Source organism: Dreissena polymorpha, chromosome 9 (assembly GCF_020536995.1).
Source record: "Dreissena polymorpha isolate Duluth1 chromosome 9, UMN_Dpol_1.0, whole genome shotgun sequence".
NCBI lineage: Eukaryota > Metazoa > Mollusca > Bivalvia > Myida > Dreissenidae > Dreissena > Dreissena polymorpha.
The window spans coordinates 105,038,336-105,058,582 of NC_068363.1; the positions used below are offsets into that span (position 1 = coordinate 105,038,336).

General features: G+C 35.0%; 2 protein-coding genes across 3 annotated transcripts; both read left to right on the plus strand.

The window, feature by feature from the left end:
* Positions 1 to 430: 430 nt before the first annotated feature.
* LOC127844811 (uncharacterized) lies at positions 431 to 6,317 on the plus strand. The gene is made up of 4 exons (XM_052375322.1): positions 431 to 922; positions 1,304 to 1,346; positions 1,923 to 1,994; positions 3,575 to 6,317. Exons 1-4 carry the CDS (start codon positions 635 to 637, stop codon positions 3,967 to 3,969), a joined length of 798 nt encoding a protein of 265 aa, XP_052231282.1. The 5' UTR covers positions 431 to 634; the 3' UTR covers positions 3,970 to 6,317.
* Positions 6,318 to 9,343: 3,026 nt separating this feature from the next.
* On the plus strand, positions 9,344 to 20,011 carry LOC127844810 (ATM interactor-like). Of its 2 annotated transcripts, XM_052375321.1 has the most exons (5): positions 9,344 to 9,556; positions 10,155 to 10,268; positions 10,720 to 10,854; positions 11,984 to 12,219; positions 17,696 to 20,011. In XM_052375321.1, the coding sequence occupies exons 3-5, from the start codon at positions 10,801 to 10,803 to the stop codon at positions 19,908 to 19,910; spliced, it is 2,505 nt and encodes an 834-aa protein (XP_052231281.1). In that variant the 5' UTR covers positions 9,344 to 9,556; positions 10,155 to 10,268; positions 10,720 to 10,800; the 3' UTR covers positions 19,911 to 20,011. The 2 variants fall into 2 exon arrangements, with proteins under 2 accessions (XP_052231281.1, XP_052231280.1); XM_052375320.1 differs by lacking the exon at positions 10,155 to 10,268.
* Positions 20,012 to 20,247: the final 236 nt, after the last annotated feature.

Consider the following 20,247-nt stretch of genomic DNA (forward strand, 5'->3'; position numbering starts at 1 on the left):
TTGTTTAATTAACAAAGTAACCAAAAGTTAAACCTTCACTTCCTTCTCTGCTTAAACGATACACCAGATTTAGTATTCACACAATCTGCACACAATAGATATCTTCATTGAAGAAGCCCCTTTAACATTATGACACATTATATATATATATATATATATATATATATATATATATATATATATATATATATATATATATATATATATATATATATATTATATAATACCTATAACGAAAGTATGATATAATACATATTTAATATGTATTATATCATACTTTCGTTATATAATTTATGGATGTATGGTAAGACAATATATTTATAGATCCAAAGTAGTTTTCCACAGCACTCCTGTACTATAAGGATTTATGCTATATTTAGCTAGGTTTTTTCATATATATATTCTTTATTGATTTGTTGGAAATTCGATAAGAAATTCCGATCTTTTCCTATGTAAACAGCGCTTACTAACCAAATATTTTATTCTACATTGATATTACTTTGACTCTTTTTACATAATTTAACAAAATCAGTCAGTACACCGATTGCTAAAAGTTCGAGAATCGTTATTTAAATACAATTTTATTGAGACAAAATTATTAATCTGAAAAACCATTCCCAAAGGATCGAACAGCATGAGTGACGCACAGTCTTTAATTCAGAACCAAAACGACGGCAACATTGGCGATGTCTATCAGAGCGTTGTCGTCGATATAAATAGACAGCATACGGTAGTAGATCAAGAGCACTTTGAGATCAAGAAAGACAGAAGACCGGGACCAACGTGCTCATTCTTACCGGTTGTAAACACCACACTGATTGTTATTTTGACTTCGATGGTGATATATGTCATCGTACGTTTAAATCACAGTGGCGCAGTTGGCATTGATGCAGAGGTTCATGGAAAGCTAGACATTGTAAAAGTGAGTTAAATTTGTTATTTCTTTCTTCAACCGATATCTTCATAGGACTCTGATACAATTGCCACCACTTATATTATTATTTAGTTTCCGCAATTGTTTTTGTTTTGGTAAATATCAAAACCATGGTAATTGTAGACTAAAATTCAATTCACACAATGTGACTTGCACGGTGTCATTAATTGTCGTTCGTTTAATAATGGAACCAGTTAAATATATAAGCGGATGGTGTTTAACTGTTTTTCGCTGTGGCAATTGTTTGTCAAGGTGTATGCCTTATATAAAAAATAATTGCTATAATGTGTTTAAATGTTCTAAATATTTAATTAATATACACGAAATGTTGTTACAACATAATTAACACACCTTACTTTTCTTCCACAGGTTGATCCTGTTGTTCACCAGGCCTCGCACCAAGCTCTTACAGGTTATACATTATTATTAGCCTTCGATTCCGTTTGGAACTGATAAGCGCAACACAAAAATAAGTTTTGACAAAATAAATGATATATAATAAAGATTTCGTTTAATATATGAATATTTAAAAATACGAAATAGTGAATAACATTTTCTGTCTTATAATAATTAATGAAGAATCTGAAATAATTATTACAAAATAACCCGTGTAAAAAACCCTGTCCGAACAAGACACGCAATATATTTTACACCACATTTAGTGAGTCTTACTTATATTTTAAAACAAAACAGAATTTAAGTTAATCGTTTAATGTCAGAAAAGTCAACTAGTTTAAACATTTATCTTTAAATACAGTAAATCATCGGTAGTAAGTTTAAATAAATAAACTTTAATAGTGTTCGTTTATTTATTTATTCTTAGTTGAACATAACATTTATGAAAGTTTATTCGGTGCATAATATCAAATCATATTATGAAACTGTTACGAAATGTCATAAAAAACCAGTACTTCAGGCTAATTGAACACATAACCAGGATGTTTCAGTATCTTTCGTATTGTATTCACATGTTTGTAACACTTCGCAGATGATACCTTACCCACTTCAAAACAGGAAGATATACACGACGTGTTTGAGTTGGACCAAAATAAGTTGAAGAGTAAGTTAACTGTTTCATTTTTTTAGATATGTGTTAAAGGGGCCTTTTCACAGATTTTGGCATTTTTTTAACTTATTCATTAAATGCTTTATATTGATAAATGTAAACATTGGATCATAAAAGCTCCAGTAAAAAATCAAGAAAAAAAATAAAAAAAGGAAAAGAACATTGCCCGGAGCAGGTTTCGAACCAGTGACCCCTGGAGTCCTGCCAGAGTCCTGAAGTAAAAACGCTTTAGCCTACTGAGCTATTCCGCCGAGTACACATTCTTGACGTATTTTATACCTTATATAAGCAATCTTCGTAGTTTCACAAAATTTAACGACAAAAACAGAACTCTCCAAATTATTCAATCGTTTCGCGTTGCAACGCTTTATAATTTTTAGGTTTTAAAATCGTCAAAAGATGCATATAATGGCTATATTAGAGCATGGTTAATGTTCAGTATTACTGTTTCCTCACAAATATCATAACTAAAACGAAAACTTACGAATCTGAAACAACTTTTTTCAATTTTGTCAATTTACCAAAGCGTGAAAAGATCCCTTTAAGAACTGGTTAGTCAAAAGTACAACAATAGATTTACTTAACAAATTAGCTAGGCTTTAGTTTGCGGCTTTAAAGGGATCTTTTCACGGTTTGGTAAATTGACAAAATTGAAAAAAGTTGTTTCAGATTCGCAAATTTTCGTTTTAGTTATGATATTTGTGAGGAAACAGTATTACTGAACATTTACCATAGTCCAATATAGCCATTATATGTATCTTTTGACGATTTGAAAACCTAACAATTATAAAGCGTTGCAACGCGAAACGATTGAATAATTTGGAGAGTTCTGTTGTTGTCGTTTAAATTTAGGAAACTACGAAGATTGCTTATTTAAGGCATATAATACATAAACTGTGTATACCTGGTGGAATAGCCGAGAGGGCTCATGCGTTTTTACTTCAGCCTAAGTCCAGGACTCCGGGGGTCACTGGTTCGAGCCCTGGTACCGGCTACATTTATTTCCTTTTTTAATTTTATTCTTGATTTTTTTACTGGAGTCCTTAAGATCCAATGTTTACATTTATCAATATAAAGCATTTAATGACAAACTTCAAAATATGCCAAAATCTGTGAAAAGGCCCCTTTAAAGACAAAATCACGGTTTGTTTGTGTGACCGAAATCCGCGAATATATCATGTGTATGCTGTTAATAAATGAAACGTTCTGAACACCCTATAATTGTTTTCATGAAAAGATAATTCAAATTGCTTAAAACCTTATTATTAAATAGTTTGAAATATAAAAATAATACAAATTGAGTATCATCTTTTACAAGAATAAACCAAACCATTTGCTTGACACAAATCATGTTGTATGACTAAAATCCGCAAATATATCATTGGTATAATATAACGTTCTAAACGCTCTATAATTGCTTTCATAAAAAGATAATTCAAATTGCTGAAATCTTTTTTTATTCAATATTGTGAAATAGAAATATATTTAAAATTAAGCATCATATTTTATTGGAATAAACCACACCATTTGCATTGACACTTCATTTTACTAAAGTTAACATTTTGTCATTTCAGATTTGGGATTTGTCCGGTGGATAAGGACCGAGGATTCTAAATCGATAACCCCCAGTGAAAATGACTCTTGCGTTGAAATTTCACATCCGGGTCTGTATGCCGTATTTTCCCAAATAACGTTCAGGCTCGATAAATTATCGCCGGATCGCGTTAGTCACAGCATTATAGTCAAACGTAATGAGACTGATGAATCGACGACCCAGATACGTTTGCTGGACATACCCCAGATGAGAGTTGGCACCCATTCGTTTTTTATGCCTAGTAATATTAATGTGGTTATAAGTGTCAAACCGAGGGAAAAAGTGTGTGTAATGGTATACCCAGCTGATATGGTCTATGTATCTGCTGTCCATAATATTCTCACGGTTGTAAGACTTAACGCACTAACAGTTTAAATCAATGTATAAAATATATTTTTTCCATTCTCCTGATTCAGTATTACCAGTGCGTTTATATTTAAATCATGTTTTAGCCAAATAACATATCAGCATGCAAGAAGCTAAATTGCTGTCGTTTTAAGCTAATAAACATATCTTATACTCGACTTGTATTCCAAGTTCTTCGAGAACGTTGTAAAGGATTGGTCTCATGCCCATGTTTTCACCACCGGAAGGAGGAGCACTTTTTAAGCAAACTGCCCTTACTATCTGTCTATGCGTTTAGACTAAAAGGATGTAGAATTAATAAGCTGTTCCATAGCTTAAACAGGATTGCAGTGTAGGTTGAACTTGCGGTTATTTTGTTTATTAAATAACTAATTGTGTAGCATATATTGGCATGAAGTACATTTCTTTGACTTTTGTTTGCTACTTTAAGTCGTAATATATACATGAAATAAATGTTCAAATGAGGAAATATGTTAACATGAAATCATGTCATTTTTCCTTATAATCTTTTGTAAGAAACCATTACCCACTTTGTGTAACCATTGCAATGAATTGTGGGCATTCAAATCGACGTGTTTTGTGGTCATCGGAAAGTAATCTGGATAACTAGTTACCTCGTGTTTCCTCCTTATGTTCCTTAAATTACTCAAAATGACATTTAAAGGGGCCTTCCGTGTATGTATATATTGTGTATAGACTGTGTGAATAATAAATGAGTTTGAAAATTAAATTTACAGCGAATATTTTCTTCAATCATCTTACATACAGATGTGTTCGACGTTTTATCATGCTTTGTATGATATGATTTACATGTATACAGTTTCAGTATTCACGACGTTTTGTCTTGCTTTGAATGATATGATTTACATGTAAACAGTTTCAGTATTCACGACGTTTTATCATGCTTTGTATGATATGATTTACATGTATACAGTTTCAGTATTCACGACGTTTTATCATGCTTTGTATGATATGATTTCATACAGTTTAAAGGGATCTTTTCACGCTTTGGTAAATTGACAAAATTGAAAAAAGTTGTTTCAGATTCGCAAATTTTCGTTTTAGTTATGATATTTGTGAGGAAACAGTAATACTGAACATTTACCATGGTCTAATATAGCCATTATATGCATCTTTTGACGATTTTAAAACCTAAAAATTATCAAGCGTTGCAACGCGAAACGATTGAATAATTTGGAGAGTTCTGTTTTTGTCGTTAAATTTTGTGAAACTACGAAGATTGCTTATAAAAGGTATAAAATACTTCATGTATATGTACTCGGCGGAATAGCTCAGTAGGCTAAAGCGTTTTTACTTCAGGACTCTGGCAGGACTCCAGGGGTCACTGGTTCGAAACCTGGTCCGGGCAATATTCTTTTCCTTTTTTAAATTTTATTCTTGATTTTTTACTGGAGCTTTTACGATCCAATGTTTACATTTATCGATATAAAGCATTTAATGAATAAGTTAAAAAATGCCAAAATCTGTGAAAAGGCCCCTTTAAGTAATCACGACTTTTTATCTTGCTTTGTACGGTGTGATTCCATACGGTTTCAGTATTCATGAAGTTTTATCAATCTTTTTACGATATGATTCCATACAGTTTCAATATTCACGGAATCTTGTTAAACAGTCAGTGGTGAAAAAAGTGTGCGATCTTTTCGAATATTATTGTTTTCAATTGCTATCTATTTTTAGCAATATGGGATTCCTTGCACGAGTGTATGACGTAGATACTGTGACCAACGCGATCTTGCGATGATGTTGCAGACTGAAAATTATTGGGAAAAATGCGCCATAAAGAACGGAATATGAAATTTCAAACGCATAATCGCGTTGATAACGGCACCTACGTAAACGGCCATACCAAAGTCCTACTTATATCCTAGCTAATGAAAGGAAACTTATATTGATAAAAATAGATGGCCATTGAAAAGTATTATGCACGCTAAGATGGTAAAGATGAATGGTTTACAAGAGTTTGTGAATACTATTTGGCCATGTATCATGTCTATATGAGTGGGTGTACCACTTAATATTATAATTATAGTTAATTGCTGAAAATAATAATTGCATCATTGTTTTCGTACATGAATTTGTGTTTTTGTATACATCACATACCAGTATTGTCGCAATGAAAACACAATTTAATAGAACAATAAAAAACGTCTGCTCAAACGTTTGGCCCATCGTCAAACGTCAAACAAAATGCAATGAATCTTTGGTATATTTATGTCTCTCAACTTGCGCTCATGGATTTTAAAATAATGTGCCTAAATGTGTGTAAGAGTTTCGAACTAAGTCACTAATGTTTTGTCCATGTAGATTTTTGTTTAAAGTTTCAGTTTTTATTTGATAAAATTATGCCTGGTAATTAAATTGAACTTTTTGTTTTATAGTCGACAACTTGTTAAACTGTTTGTAACTGTAATTAATTTTACACAAGCTGTGTTTGCTTTATCAGAGACGTAGATATATCTGCGTCTCTGGCTTTATTAAAGTGTACACCCATGTGAAACGGCTTGCCTGAGGCATGCGCAGAGATTGGTCTGTTCGCGGAGCATTTGACAACGATCAAAATTGTGCATATCAGCTTAAAACTGTTTGTGCTGGGCTGTAAAGATTTAGGATCAAAATATAAACATTCAAAATAGTAAAACAGTGCAGCAAAGAGTTTCCTTTCCAAACCAACACTAATTTATATCTCTGTCAGGATATAGAATATCAGGGTGCAGAATCAACAGGATTACACAAGGGCTGGACAGAATGTAAACACACACACAGAACTTTATTTTTGAAAATATCTCAAGTTATTTAAATCCATTTGCAAAAAGGGCATACAAGTTTTTCTTGCAGATTGTGCCGATATCTGACTTAATGTATAAGAGTAAATCCTTGAATACGACTGAAATCGGTGACTAAATTTCACGTTGCTTGAAGCATAACCGTATAAATGCAGTATATAATTTTTTAACAAGAAAACATGCTTATTAAATAAAGTAATTCTTATGTAGTTCACATTACCATAAGCAGCATAAAAATCTGTTTTTATGCACTTAAAATTCCTGAGAAAAATTGTTTTTAAAAGTAATTCGAGAAAAGCACCACTTACCGATTCACACAAAGACACGTACTCCTGCATCCTGATATTTTGTGCGACATCTATCTGTCAATCTTAATGCTGATCGAGGTTAAATTCAAGCATGGTACATTTTATTGAAGTTCGTGTTATGTCCGCTTTAAATCACTGCAACGTCATTTTTAGTGTGAGCGTTAGCTCACACTAATGTTACAGACCATATTTTGCAAATCAGTATGTGCTTAGAAGCCTTAGGTACGGTATGGAAAGACAACCACTGCCGGTTGCAGCAGACGACAAATGCTATATAGAGCGTCTGCTAGGAAAGATAACCAACACATTTGCCTGTAAATACTTCACCACTGGCACACTGCAGAGGGTTTATATTACTAAGTGTTGAACAGCTTGTAAGACGAGATAGTCTAGTGTTTATCATTGAAATCTGTACATATTGGCTGCTTTCAGGGAAAACGGGGCTAATCAAGAACGACATTTTACAACAGCGAACTCATACAGTGCCTTCAGCGCTTTAATTACGTTATGCCATATATGTGCCTTGTCTCGCGCTGTATTTTTCCTGCTCTTTGAACGGAAGTTTCACTGTGTTTATGTTGAAACAAAGGTGTGCAATTACATAAGAAAGACTCTTACAAATTAGAATAGATTGTGTGTGAATATATTTTTTACAATTGAAATATCAAAATGTTTTATTATCATAAATTGTAATGAACCATGAGCATGTTTCTTTTAAAAAGTTAACCTTCCAACGTTAATCGAGTCGTCTACTTGTTGTCAGCGAATTTTTGCGGAAAACTAATGTTAACAACTTTTTGCACAACCATATGCATAAGCGTATTAACAAAATTAAACAATTTAGCATTCTATCAAATATAATTATTTGAATAATTATACCCTTTAGATTGTGTAATGAATGCCATTTTTAGCAATTTACTTATTTAACTTTTGTAACAAATAACGTGTGCCTTTAATTAAAAAGCTTAAAATATTTAACATCAAAAGTCAAAAGTTCTCAAAAAGTGTAATGCCTGTCAACACGACATATACCCATTTAAAACGGAATAACTGAGGCCTTCGGTGTAGCAGTGCGATTTTAAATGTAAAACGCTTAACGATTATTTTTCAAGCATAGTTGTGGTTAACATGACCTTAAGGATTCATTGTGGTCAGGGATTTCTGCACACGTGTTCATTTTTCCGCTATTGGTAAATACAGATGACTATTTGTCGTTGATAATAGTTCTGCGAGAGATAACATGTTAGGGACAAAAACATACACCTTGTATGTTTGGGATTCTATTAAATTGGGTTTCCATGATTTCAATAGCTTTTTCTCGTGAGTAAACAACACACGACTATGAATTAGAAAAGCAAAAATTAAACTGTTAAAAAATAACTTACATCTTGCTTTTGTTGTTGTTTTGATCGTGTATTATAGTAGCAGCTGCAGGTCCATTTTAAAGTAACACTCCTCCTAATTCGGATCAACACTACTTAATTAATTGAGTCGTGTTCTGAGAAAACTGGGCTTAATGCAACTGCGTAAAGTGTCGTCCCAGGTGAGCCTGTGCAGTCCGCACAGGCTAATCAGGGACGACACTTTCCGCTCTTATGGTACTTTTAGTTTCAATGAAGTCCCTCCTTACCGAAAATCAAGTTTATGCGGAAAGTGTCGTCCCTGATAAGCCTATGCGGATTGCACAGGCTAATCTGGGACGACATTTTTCGCACATGCATTAAGCCCAGTTTTCTCAGAACGCGGCTCAATTAATGCTCAAAATTTCGTGACGTTCTTCTCTGCATAGTGCATGAAACGCTCCCTAAATGTTATTCGTTTTGAAGAAAAAAATTGAAGAAGTGCATGTAGCAGAGTAAGGTACTAAAGTATATAAGGATAACTTGTACGGTCGTGTTCAATGAAACAGCGTCTTTATTGGCGCAGTAGAGCGTTTGCTTAAGAATCGGAATGTCGGGTTACATTTTGACCGGGGAATTTTCTAGTTGTGCTACAAATACTATAGGGTAAACATACTTATTTAAATAAATTGGAATTCTAAAACTCTTGAAACATGATCAGAATATAAATTTTTGAAGGCACTTGTCTATTTGCTTATACACTATCAGACAATACATACAAGATGATATAAAGATTAATTGAGTTACGCTGAGACGTAGATTATCTACGTCTCTGAGTTACGCTTGTGTCAACGCGTTTTAAACATATTGGTAAAATATTAGTGTGGTTTAGCCTAATAGAACAATGCGGTGGTATTTGGATCTTAATCGGTAAACGTTTAGCTAATAAGCTTTTTGTATGATATTGAGGAGGCAGAAATGTCAGAAAGCCATGACGGAAGACTTTATTTCTGTTGTTCCTACAGTTAGTCAGTTACTCGAGGTGCCAAAAGATGTTAAATGCTCGTTCGAAGGGTGCTCGAAGACCTTTAGTAATAAGGGAAATTTGCATATGCATCTTATAAAATCTCATGGAGAAATTAAGGTTGGTGGGTTATAGTTCTGGCTACAATAACTTTAGATGTTGCTTTTTATGATTTTTGACAGGCGCGACTTTATAGTTATGGACCAACCCCATTAGGAAAGTCAACCAGAAGTTCCGGAAAAGTTGACAGTTAACAAAGACCGATCCAAAACTGCTTTTAAATGCAGTTATTGGCCCAAATCAACCACTTGATGGAAAGATTGACATTTTTCACATTTAACCGATATATTCTTTCACAGAATACTATATTAAACATTTAAAATTTATCTATTCTGCTCTTACATATCGAGAAAACAGCGATGTGACAGACTATCTTAAAATGCGAATCTCCCGAGATTTCATGGTCATATGATGTTATTTCTATTTTTAGTAACATACCATGTGCTCAAGTGTTTTCAAATTCAGAATGACATTTCCCGGTATTTTAGATTATTCTGGCTTGTTTTGTAAACAAACTGTAGTGTAAATACAAACTCAAGGTAAATAGTATTTAAAACTACCTGATTCACACTGAAATCAGTCTTATAATCCACCAGAAGTAAGTTGTTAATCTCAAATAATAGATTTCAGAAAACGAAAGTTATGTTTACAATTTCAGCAAAACATGTCAAGGTCGATCCGAACGTATCCAAATGAAAACTCGTCACGTGACAAAGCGACAATGGCGTCAAAATTGTGACATTCAGACCGATGAGAGTGATTTTCATCTATTGTAAGATGCATTTGAAACATTTGAACCTTAAAATATTCCCCGATGCAGTAATTTATATCCATTCACCAATATACGCAGAAATGTATCCAAGAAAATAAGCTTTCTTTGATTTATAGTGTGACATAAATATGTTACGGCTCTGGTTGACTTTCGATATGGGGTTGGCTTTAGCGTACAGGTATGTCAATACAGTTTACTATATAAACTGTACGCTGAAGTTTCTTTAGCTAGGTGGGTTACAAACAAAAACCATTAAATTCATTATTCATTCATTAAAAGACTTAATTGATATTTTGTCAGTAAAATAATGTACTAAGTGCCATAAAAAATGACCATGTTTTTTTTATATTTAAGCTCAGAAGTCTTAATTAAGTGCTTACAGCCAGTTGCATGTAGATACATATTCTCTACAGTGCAATAGTTACTCTGCTATGAATGAATATTCTTCCAGAATGACAGAGATGCAAGCATATATCAAGGATGTAAAGGGACAGGTCCCAGTGTTCGCTACCACTGTCCAGTGGAGCCATGTATGTACAACAAGGGAGCCAAGAAATACTGGGCCACCTTGCAGCTAGTTCGACAGGTATTTTGTTATATGTGTGCCATTAAATGCAAAATATTTACTTTAGTAAGCAAGTTCTGCTTTAATCAAACAACTTATCATAACCTTGGTACGTAATGTTTGGAAAAAAAATCTTATAATACTTGACAATGTGCTGCCCATCTTACATAGTTATAAAAAAGGACATTATGACATTATTTCAAACTTTTATGGGAGGTTTTCTAAATGAAACTGTTCATTAGCTTTGATATTGACAAGTTTCATAAATGACACAACTTTAAGCTATTTCCATGGTGTTTTTTTTTTATCAAACAGCTATTTTCCTGGCTATTTGTAGGAGAAAATATGATGGTTAAAATGCTATTAATCTCTACCAAAGAATATCTAAGCTGGTCAATGGGAAAACTGGGCTTAAGGCATAAAGTAGGCTAATACATGTATAAGCTAACGCTGAGGCTAATCTGGGACACACTTTTTTTTATTGAATCGTTCATTTGAAGGAAGTCTAAAATCAAACATCAGGTCTAGTGGACAGTCTAATCTGGGTTGATACTTTACACGCATGCTTTAGACCGGGATTTCTGAGAGACCTGCTCTGTATTCGGATAGTTAGCTCAGTTGGTAGAGGGCTTGGCTACAAATCAGAGGATCACAGTTTTGATCTTTGGTCATGCAAATCTTGCTAAGGCTTTTTTCCGCTATTGCTCATTAAAGTAGGAAAGTTGCCCATTATTAACATAACAACACATGTATGTGCAAGTATTAAATCTCAGCTTACAGTCAATACAACCCCAGGTCAAAACGACCCGCTAACCCAGGAAAAGTATTAATTTGTAAACTTAATGAATACTGTTAAAAATGGTAAAACATCCAACTAAAACAAACAAAACACTCAAATATGCATCTAAATACTATTTGAATATCTGTAGACCCAATTACATACCAGCAGTGGAATAGACCTTACCATGTCTAAAAATTCTGAATACTTCTCAAACAATATTGCAGCTTTGACTATGTTTTTTCTGGATGTCAGCATGTTTGTACAATTTAACAAAGTATTTTGGTTTTGTATGACATAAAGAAAGAAAATGCTAAATTGGCTATTTTGATTTAATATTCATTTCAATTATGTTTTTTATTGTCCTTTCAGCACTTCAAGAGAGTACATGCAGAGCGAAAGTTTGCGTGTTCGAAATGCTCATCAAAGTTTTCATGCGAGTACGATCTTAACCGCCACCTGTCAGTGTGTGGTGTTATGTACAGTTGTGGTTCCTGCCCAGTGAAATACACTACAAAGGAGGCTCTACTTATGCACTGTAAGCGGGGAGAACATGAGTATCCTGCCGAATACCAGAGACAAAAGAAAGAGGAGGGCCCAAAGAAAAGGTGTGGAAAAACAAATCAGTTTGTCGATTTATGCAGCATTGCCTCTTTCTGAAAAGCTACAATTGAAACTAAAAGTACAATTTTCAAGATAACGAATAATATCAGATCTAAAGGGTTTAATTATAATTATGTTGTAATCAATAAGTGTATGGAAAATTTCAAAGTTCCAAATGCATGGCACCTGCTGCCATTCGAAATTGTCTCGAAATGCGAAAGTTTGAGAAAGGTGGCGATCAAATTGCATGATTTGCGAAAACAAGTGGCAATTAAAATCAATATAATATGGCTGGTCAATTGAGGAGTCTATAGTTACCCCATATACAGGTCATTCAAAATTGAAAATTTTAATGGACAGTCAGGTCAGCCATGAGACTTCTTGAAATTAGTAATAGATGATGCCTTGATTAATTGCCATGTGCTACAGTGTATTTAACTTTGCTTCTGTAAAGTTAAATGTCCCACTAAACAACACTCAAAAAGTTAGAAAATGGGAAGAGTTTTTCTGCAAAATAAAGATTTTCCTGGCATTGGAAATAAATGTGGGGCTGTTTACAGGTCAGAATTTGAATCACTGCTGTTAAATGAGATTTTAGATGTTTGTTTATTTTTAATAAAAACAAATATTTGTAACAATTTTTTTTTATTCAATGTTAAATCGCTTACAATTTACTAAGAAGTAAAAGCGTTACTGACCATTACTGGTTTCCAGTTATCACACTTTTTATAAGTTAATAGTTACAGGTAAAAAAATCAAAATTTTAAAAGTACCATCATAATCTGTAATCAAATGACAAATAAGAAAAATTAAGATTTTATTTGCATATGTCTTATAATGTCTTGAAATGCAGCCAGTTAAAATTGACCACACATTTCAGCCTATATTATTTAAATTAATTCAGCAGTAATGACTTACAAGTTATTACATACATGTACATAGCAGGTAAAGGGTTAAATATATTAATTAAACTCGGTTAAATGCATCAATAACACAACATTAACACTTGTGTGTTTGTTTATATTTCCTCGAGTGAAGAGTTTATCAATAGCTGAACAGAAACCACTTCTTTAAATTGCCTCACTTCTCCCTAATTTAAGCTGAGGGAGAAGTCAGTTTCTCCTTTGTTTTTTTACGTAGGTTGAGCACTGAAAATTGATTTTTAATCTTGAATTTGTGGTTTAAAACTTGACATTAAAGTAAGGGCTTGTGTTATAATTTTATATTGATTTTTAATAATGGAACAAAGAGTAAATGCAATATATCACATTGAAGACTTTGATTTAAGAATGGTTTTAAAATGGTTCATATTTGTTTAAAGTGGCAAAACGAAAACAGTGTATTGAAATGGTGAAAATGGATAGCATAAGAAGATTTAACCCAGCCAGAGCCAGGCAAATGTTAAATATTTGTTTTGAACTGAATTAGTAAAATACCAGAATAAAGGTCTATTTAACTACAGATGTTAATTATCCTAATTATGTCCCCACAAAAAGATGGCATGATGGAATTATTAATAGCTTTACTCATTATGCCCCCCTTCGAAGAAGAGGGGGTATATTGTTTTGCACATGTCAGTCCGTCGGTCCGTCCTTCCACCCGATGGTTCCTGGATGATAACTCAAGAACGCTTAGGCCTAGGATCATGAAACTTCGTAGGTACATTGATCATGACTCGCAGATGACCCCAATTGATTTTGAGGTCACTTGGTCACAGGTCAAGGTCACGGTGACCCGAAATAGTAAAATGGTTTCCGGATGATAACTCAAGAACGCTTATGCTTAGGATCATGAAGTTAGGTACATTGATCATGACTCGCAGATGTACCCTATTGATTTTCAGCTCACTAGGTCAAAGGTCAAGGTCACTGTGACCCGAATAGTAAAATGGTTTTCAGATGATAAATCAAGAACGCTTATGCCTAGGATCATGAAACTTCATAGGTACATTGATTGATTATGACTCGCAGATGACCCCTATTGATTTTCAGATCACTAGGTCAAAGGTCAAGGTCACGGTGACCCGAAATAGTAAAATGGTTTCCTGATGATAACTCAAGAACGCTTATGCCTAGGATCATGAAACTTCATAAGTACATTGATCATGACTCGCAGATGACCCCTATAGATTTTCAGGTCACTAGGTCAAGGTCATTTGAAAAAAGTTATGAGCTATTGTCATCACCTTGGCATCGGTATCCAGTTAAGTTTTGTGTTTTAAGGTCCTATTTTCTCATAAAGAATCAAAGCTATTGCATTCAAACTTGGTACACTTACTTGCTATCATGAGGGGACTGTGCAGGCAAAGTTAGAAAATTCTGGCGTGCATTTTGACAGAATTATGTGCCCTGTTTATACTTAGAAAATTGAAAATTTGGTTAAGAAAAAAGTATACTTTTTGCGATTGGGAATATAGCCGAATTTCGGCTATAAAATCAGGCCAAAAAAAACCCTGCCTAGGATCATGAAACTTCATAGGTACATTGATCATGACTGGCAGATGACCCCTATTGATTTTCAGGTCACTAGGTCAAAGGTCACAGTGACTCGAAGCAGTAAAATGGTTTCCGCTAGATAACTCAAGAATACTTAGGCCTAGGATCATGAAACTTCATAGGTACATTTATCATGACTTGCAGATGACCCCTATTGATGTTCAGGTCACTAGGTCAAAGGTCAAGTTCACAGTGACAAAAAACGTATTCATACAATGGCTGCCACTACAACTGACAGCCCATATGGGGGGCATGCATGTTTTACAAACAGCCCCTGTTTCATTCAGTGGTTTTAGCCTTTGAAAGTCTGAGCACTTTTTCTTGAACGCCAATTCTCAAACAGTTTTCATCAAAATTTAGTTACCAGCAAATAGCCCATTATCGAGTTATTGCCCATGAATTATCAGTCTAAGCAGTCTAGCAATGTCTGAATTTTTTTTCAATCTTAGTGAAAATTCTTGAAGATATTTTGGGTATAATATCAAGGCAAAGTTCCATACTCGGCTCAATTTCATTGAAAGAAGGCCGAGTTTTGGACCTTGAAATATAAAACAAAATGTTCTCATTCTCCAAGTTAAATATTGTCTTGATCCAATCAACATTTAACTTCATGATATCTTTGTAAAAATAATAATGCCTTTGCCAACTTAAATTACGAGCCGAATCTCACTGCAAAAACATTGAGTTTTGTTCTGTTATTGTTTAAAATTTGTTACTTTTAGGGTTGAGGGCCTTATAGGAAAGAATCCTGATAAATAGGAGCTGACCTCTGGGAAAACCAGACTTATTCATGTTAATACAGTGCCAGATAATCCTGTGGAATCTGCACAGGCTTATATAAAAGGTCTATTTAACTACAGATGTTAATTATCCTAATTATGTCCCCACAAAAAGATGGCATGATGGAATTATTAATAGCTTTACTCATTATGCCCCCCTTCGAAGAAGAGGGGGTATATTGTTTTGCACATGTCGGTCCGTCGGTCCGTCCTTCCACCCGATGGTTCCTGGATGATAACTCAAAAACGCTTAGGCCTAGGATCATGAAACTTCGTAGGTACATTGATCTTGACTCACAAATGACCCCAATTGATTTTGAGGTCACTTGGTCACAGGTCAAGGTCACGGTGACCCGTAATAGTAAAATGGTTTCCGGATGATAACTCAAGAATGCTTATGCTTAGGATCATGAAGTTAGGTACATTGATCATGACTCGCAGATGAACCCTATTGATTTTCAGCTCACTAGGTCAAAGGTCAAGGTCACTGTGACCCGAATAGTAAAATGGTTTCCAGATGATAAATCAAGAACGCTTATGCCTAGGATCATGAAACTTCATAGGTACATTGATTGATTATGACTCGCAGATGACCCCTATTGATTTTCAGATCACTAGGTCAAAGGTCAAGGTCACGGTGACCTGAAATAGTAAAATGGTTTCCTGATGATAACTCAAGAATGCTTATGCCTAGGATCATGAAACTTCATAGGTACATTGATCATGACTCGCAGATGACCCCTATAGATTTTCAGGTCACTAGGTCAAAGGTCAAGGTCATTTGAAAAAAGTTATAAGCTATTGTCATCACCTTGGCATCTGTATCCGGTTAAGTTTTGTGTTTTTAGGTCCACTTTTCTCATAAAGAATCAAAGCTATTGCATTCAAACTTGGTACACTTACTTGCTATCATGAGGGGACTGTGCAGGCAAAGTTAGAAAATTCTGGCGTGCATTTTGACAGAATTATGTGCCCTGTTTATACTTAGAAAATTGAAAATTTGGTTAAGAAAAAAGTATACTTTTTGCAATTGGGAATATAGCTGAATTTTGGCTATTAAATCAGGCCAAAAAAAACCCTGCCTAGGATCATGAAACTTCATAGGTACATTGATCATGACTGGCAGATGACCCCTATTGATTTTCAGGTCACTAGGTCAAAGGTCACAGTGACTCAAAGCAGTAAAATGGTTTCCGCTAGATAACTCAAGAATACTTAGGCCTAGGATCATGAAACTTCATAGGTACATTTATCATGACTTGCAGATGACCCCTATTGATTTTCAGGTCACTAGGTCAAAGGTCAAGTTCACAGTGACAAAAAACGTATTCATACAATGGCTGCCACTACAACTGACAGCCCATATGGGGGGCATGCATGTTTTACAAACAGCCCTTGTTTCATTCAGTGGTTTTAGCCTTTGAAAGTCTGAGCACTTTTTCTTGAACGCCAATTCTCAAACAGTTTTCATCAAAATTTAGTTACCAGCAAATAGCCCATTATCGAGTTATTGCCCATGAATTATCAGTCTAAGCAGTCTAGCAATGTCTGAATTTTTTTTCAATCTTAGTGAAAATTCTTGAAGATATTTTGGGTATAATATCAAGGCAAAGTTCCATACTCGGCTCAATTTCATTGAAAGAAGGCCGAGTTTTGGACCTTGAAATATAAAACAAAATGTTCTCATTCTCCAAGTTAAATATTGTCTTGATCCAATCAACATTTAACTTCATGATATCTTTGTAAAAATAATAATGCCTTTGCCAACTTAAATTACGAGCCGAATCTCACTGCAAAAACATTGAGTTTTTTTCTATTATTGTTTAAAATTTGTTACTTTTAGGGTTAAGGGCCTTATAGGAAAGAATCCTGATGAATAGGAGCTGACCTCTGGGAAAACCAGACTTATTCATGTCAATACAGTGCCAGATAATCCTGTGGAATCTGCACAGGCCTATTACATATGTCACTTTCAGCATAGACTAGATTTTTATTTAGAAGAGACTTCCTTTTAATGGAAAGCATCATAAAAGCAGAAAGTGTCGTCGCTGATTAGCCTGTGGAGACTGCATAAGTTAATCTTGGACTAGACTTTGCACCATTATGTGTGGTTAACCCATGGCTTGATTCAAATGTACTACACACAGTCCTTGTTCCTTTTGTTACCAAACCAATATTAGAAAGTAATATTCTTTGAATCTTTCCAGACCACAGCGGCAGAAGTCTGACAAATCAAGCCCGCCAGTGGTGACCATAACACCCATCCTACTGATAACCACTGCCATGTTGCCTGGAGCTCAAGAGGTTCATGAACCAGTCTTATCATCCACAAGTCTGAGTCAGAACTGCAACCAGTCTGTGGCTGTTGGAAAATATAAAACTATAAGCCCAAAGGTCCAGGTATCGGAACCAACTAGAAGTGTACAGAACATCTTTGTGGAAAATGTAGCACATAGAAATGATGTTGTGATTCAAACGGATATTTATGGGGTTGATGCACTGTCTTTGAGCACAAGCATACCAGCTACACATACAGTTCAAGGGAGGCTTAGCCCGGGTCCACTTGAGGTCAAGACTGGATATCAGCTGAGCCCAGGAAGTGCGAGTGGAAGTAGATCACCTAGTAGAAGAACTCAGCAAAGGAAGAGTCCGGGTAGTTATTACAACCCTGGGTCACCTCGCAGGAAGAAAATGAAATCTTCTACAGGAATGCAGACTTCAGTGAGCCTGACTAAGAAAAAGGGAGCTCACACTGTGAACAGCACCCAGACTCCAGGCGACTTCATTCTTCAGGCAGCTATGAAAACAGCTGATATTAAGATTCAGAAAAAGACCGTCGCTTCCCAGGTGACTCCAAGAAAGGCACACAGGAAAATGAAATCCAGCCAAATTCAGACTTTTATTTCTGGGTTTAGACCACAACTTGTTGATTCTAGTAGCCAAGTGCAGCAGAAAAATATTCTGTCAGAAATAATGTCACAGAACATGGCGGAACAAGAGACCATGACGGAAAGACCAATGTCTATATCAACACAGACCATGCAGTCATTCCTTGAAGACCACCTGAATAGGAACTCTTCAGGTGTTGTAAATGAAATGACAAATGATTTCAATGTGATTCTGACTGACTTGGAAATGAAGGGGATAGTAAAAGAGTCAAGTAGAGATAATAACATAGTGGCTATTTACACAGAAGATCTTAACTCATGTGTTGAATTCCGTGCACCAACAATTTCTTGTAAAAAAGCCTTGACAAAACAAGCTGTGGAATTTGCATCAAACCCAGAAAAAGTTTCAGGCACGTCACTTTCAACCCAGACCTATGCTGATAACGTCCTGTTGTTAAGTTCTACACTGCAGAAGATAAACCCCACTTCGGACATGGATGCTCAAACAATGTCTGCCTCGGATTTTGACCTCCTACTGCAGTCTGAAGGCTTGCTATTTGATCAAAATCCTCAAGGCCCTACTTTCAAAGAGTCTTTATCCTTTAGTCACAGTATTGGCATTTCAAACTACAAAGACTCGTCAACAACAGTGAGCCCATCAAATAGGGGCATTCTTAGTGTGGAAACCAATATGGCTGACATGGACACACAAACTGGCATGGATTTCAACATATTTCGCGATTTAGAACCTATCGATTCCAACACTCAAACCACTGGTATCGAGGACATGGATTTCCTTGATTTAGTAATGTCAAATATGGAAACCCAGACTCTGAGTGATAGTGATCTTATAAACTTGGGTCTGTTAGATGGCACTTGTAATCTGTCAGCATTTTCAACACATAGTATGGCTGTAGGAACGAGTGATTTCGACACTAGTGATGACATTTTCAGCTCTCTGGAGGATGGTTTTGGAATGTCAGAACTTGATACAGCAACCACACACAATATGGGCATTGGTACGAGTGATTTTGAGTTACCTTATGAGTTTGATTGTGGCTCAGGCGTAGGCCATAAGCAAGGCACTACCAGAGAAACTTTGTCAGCACAAAAGCTTGACATTGGACCATTTGAAGGCAACACTAAGGGTTTTACCTTTCAAGAGGATACAACTGTTTGTGATGAAAATGCTGCAAATGGGGATAATCTCCTGTTACAGATTTGCAACTTGTCCCCTGAGGATGATACCACAAACAAAAGCATGGTTAACATTATAGAACAAGGAAGTAGTATCAAACATAAAACTGTGTCAGCTAGCAGGGTGCAGCATAATCACCAAGCTTCTGATCATTTAAATAAACCACATGAGCATTCTGTAGATTTAAATAAGGTTAGATCTGCCAGTATTGCAGTGTTTGGTTCCTCCGAGATGCAAACCCAGGTGGATTTTGGCGACGCAGGATTCTGTACAACAAACATTGAGACACAGACAACATTTGATGACCTGCAGGAATTCTGTGAAAAAATTCTATGAACATTTTATATTGAAGATCTTTATAGACAGTAGTGTAGGCTGCAGCATTGTAGTATTTCCTGAACATTTTATTTATTATGAATAAATACTACTACTACTGATTTATCCGCGTCCACTTAAAATGTCCTCAGGAGAATGTTATACGTTTACAAAAATAAATATTTTGATGAGCCTAAATAAAAAGCCTTTATGCAACTATTTAAACAAATATATTTGAAAAGATAATCTGAATAATTCAAGATAATACAGGTGAACACCACTATTTTGAACATCATTTATGCGAATGAATTGCTTTTTCAAGGTATTTTTCTCTAACAGTTTTTTTCCTTCTTTATTC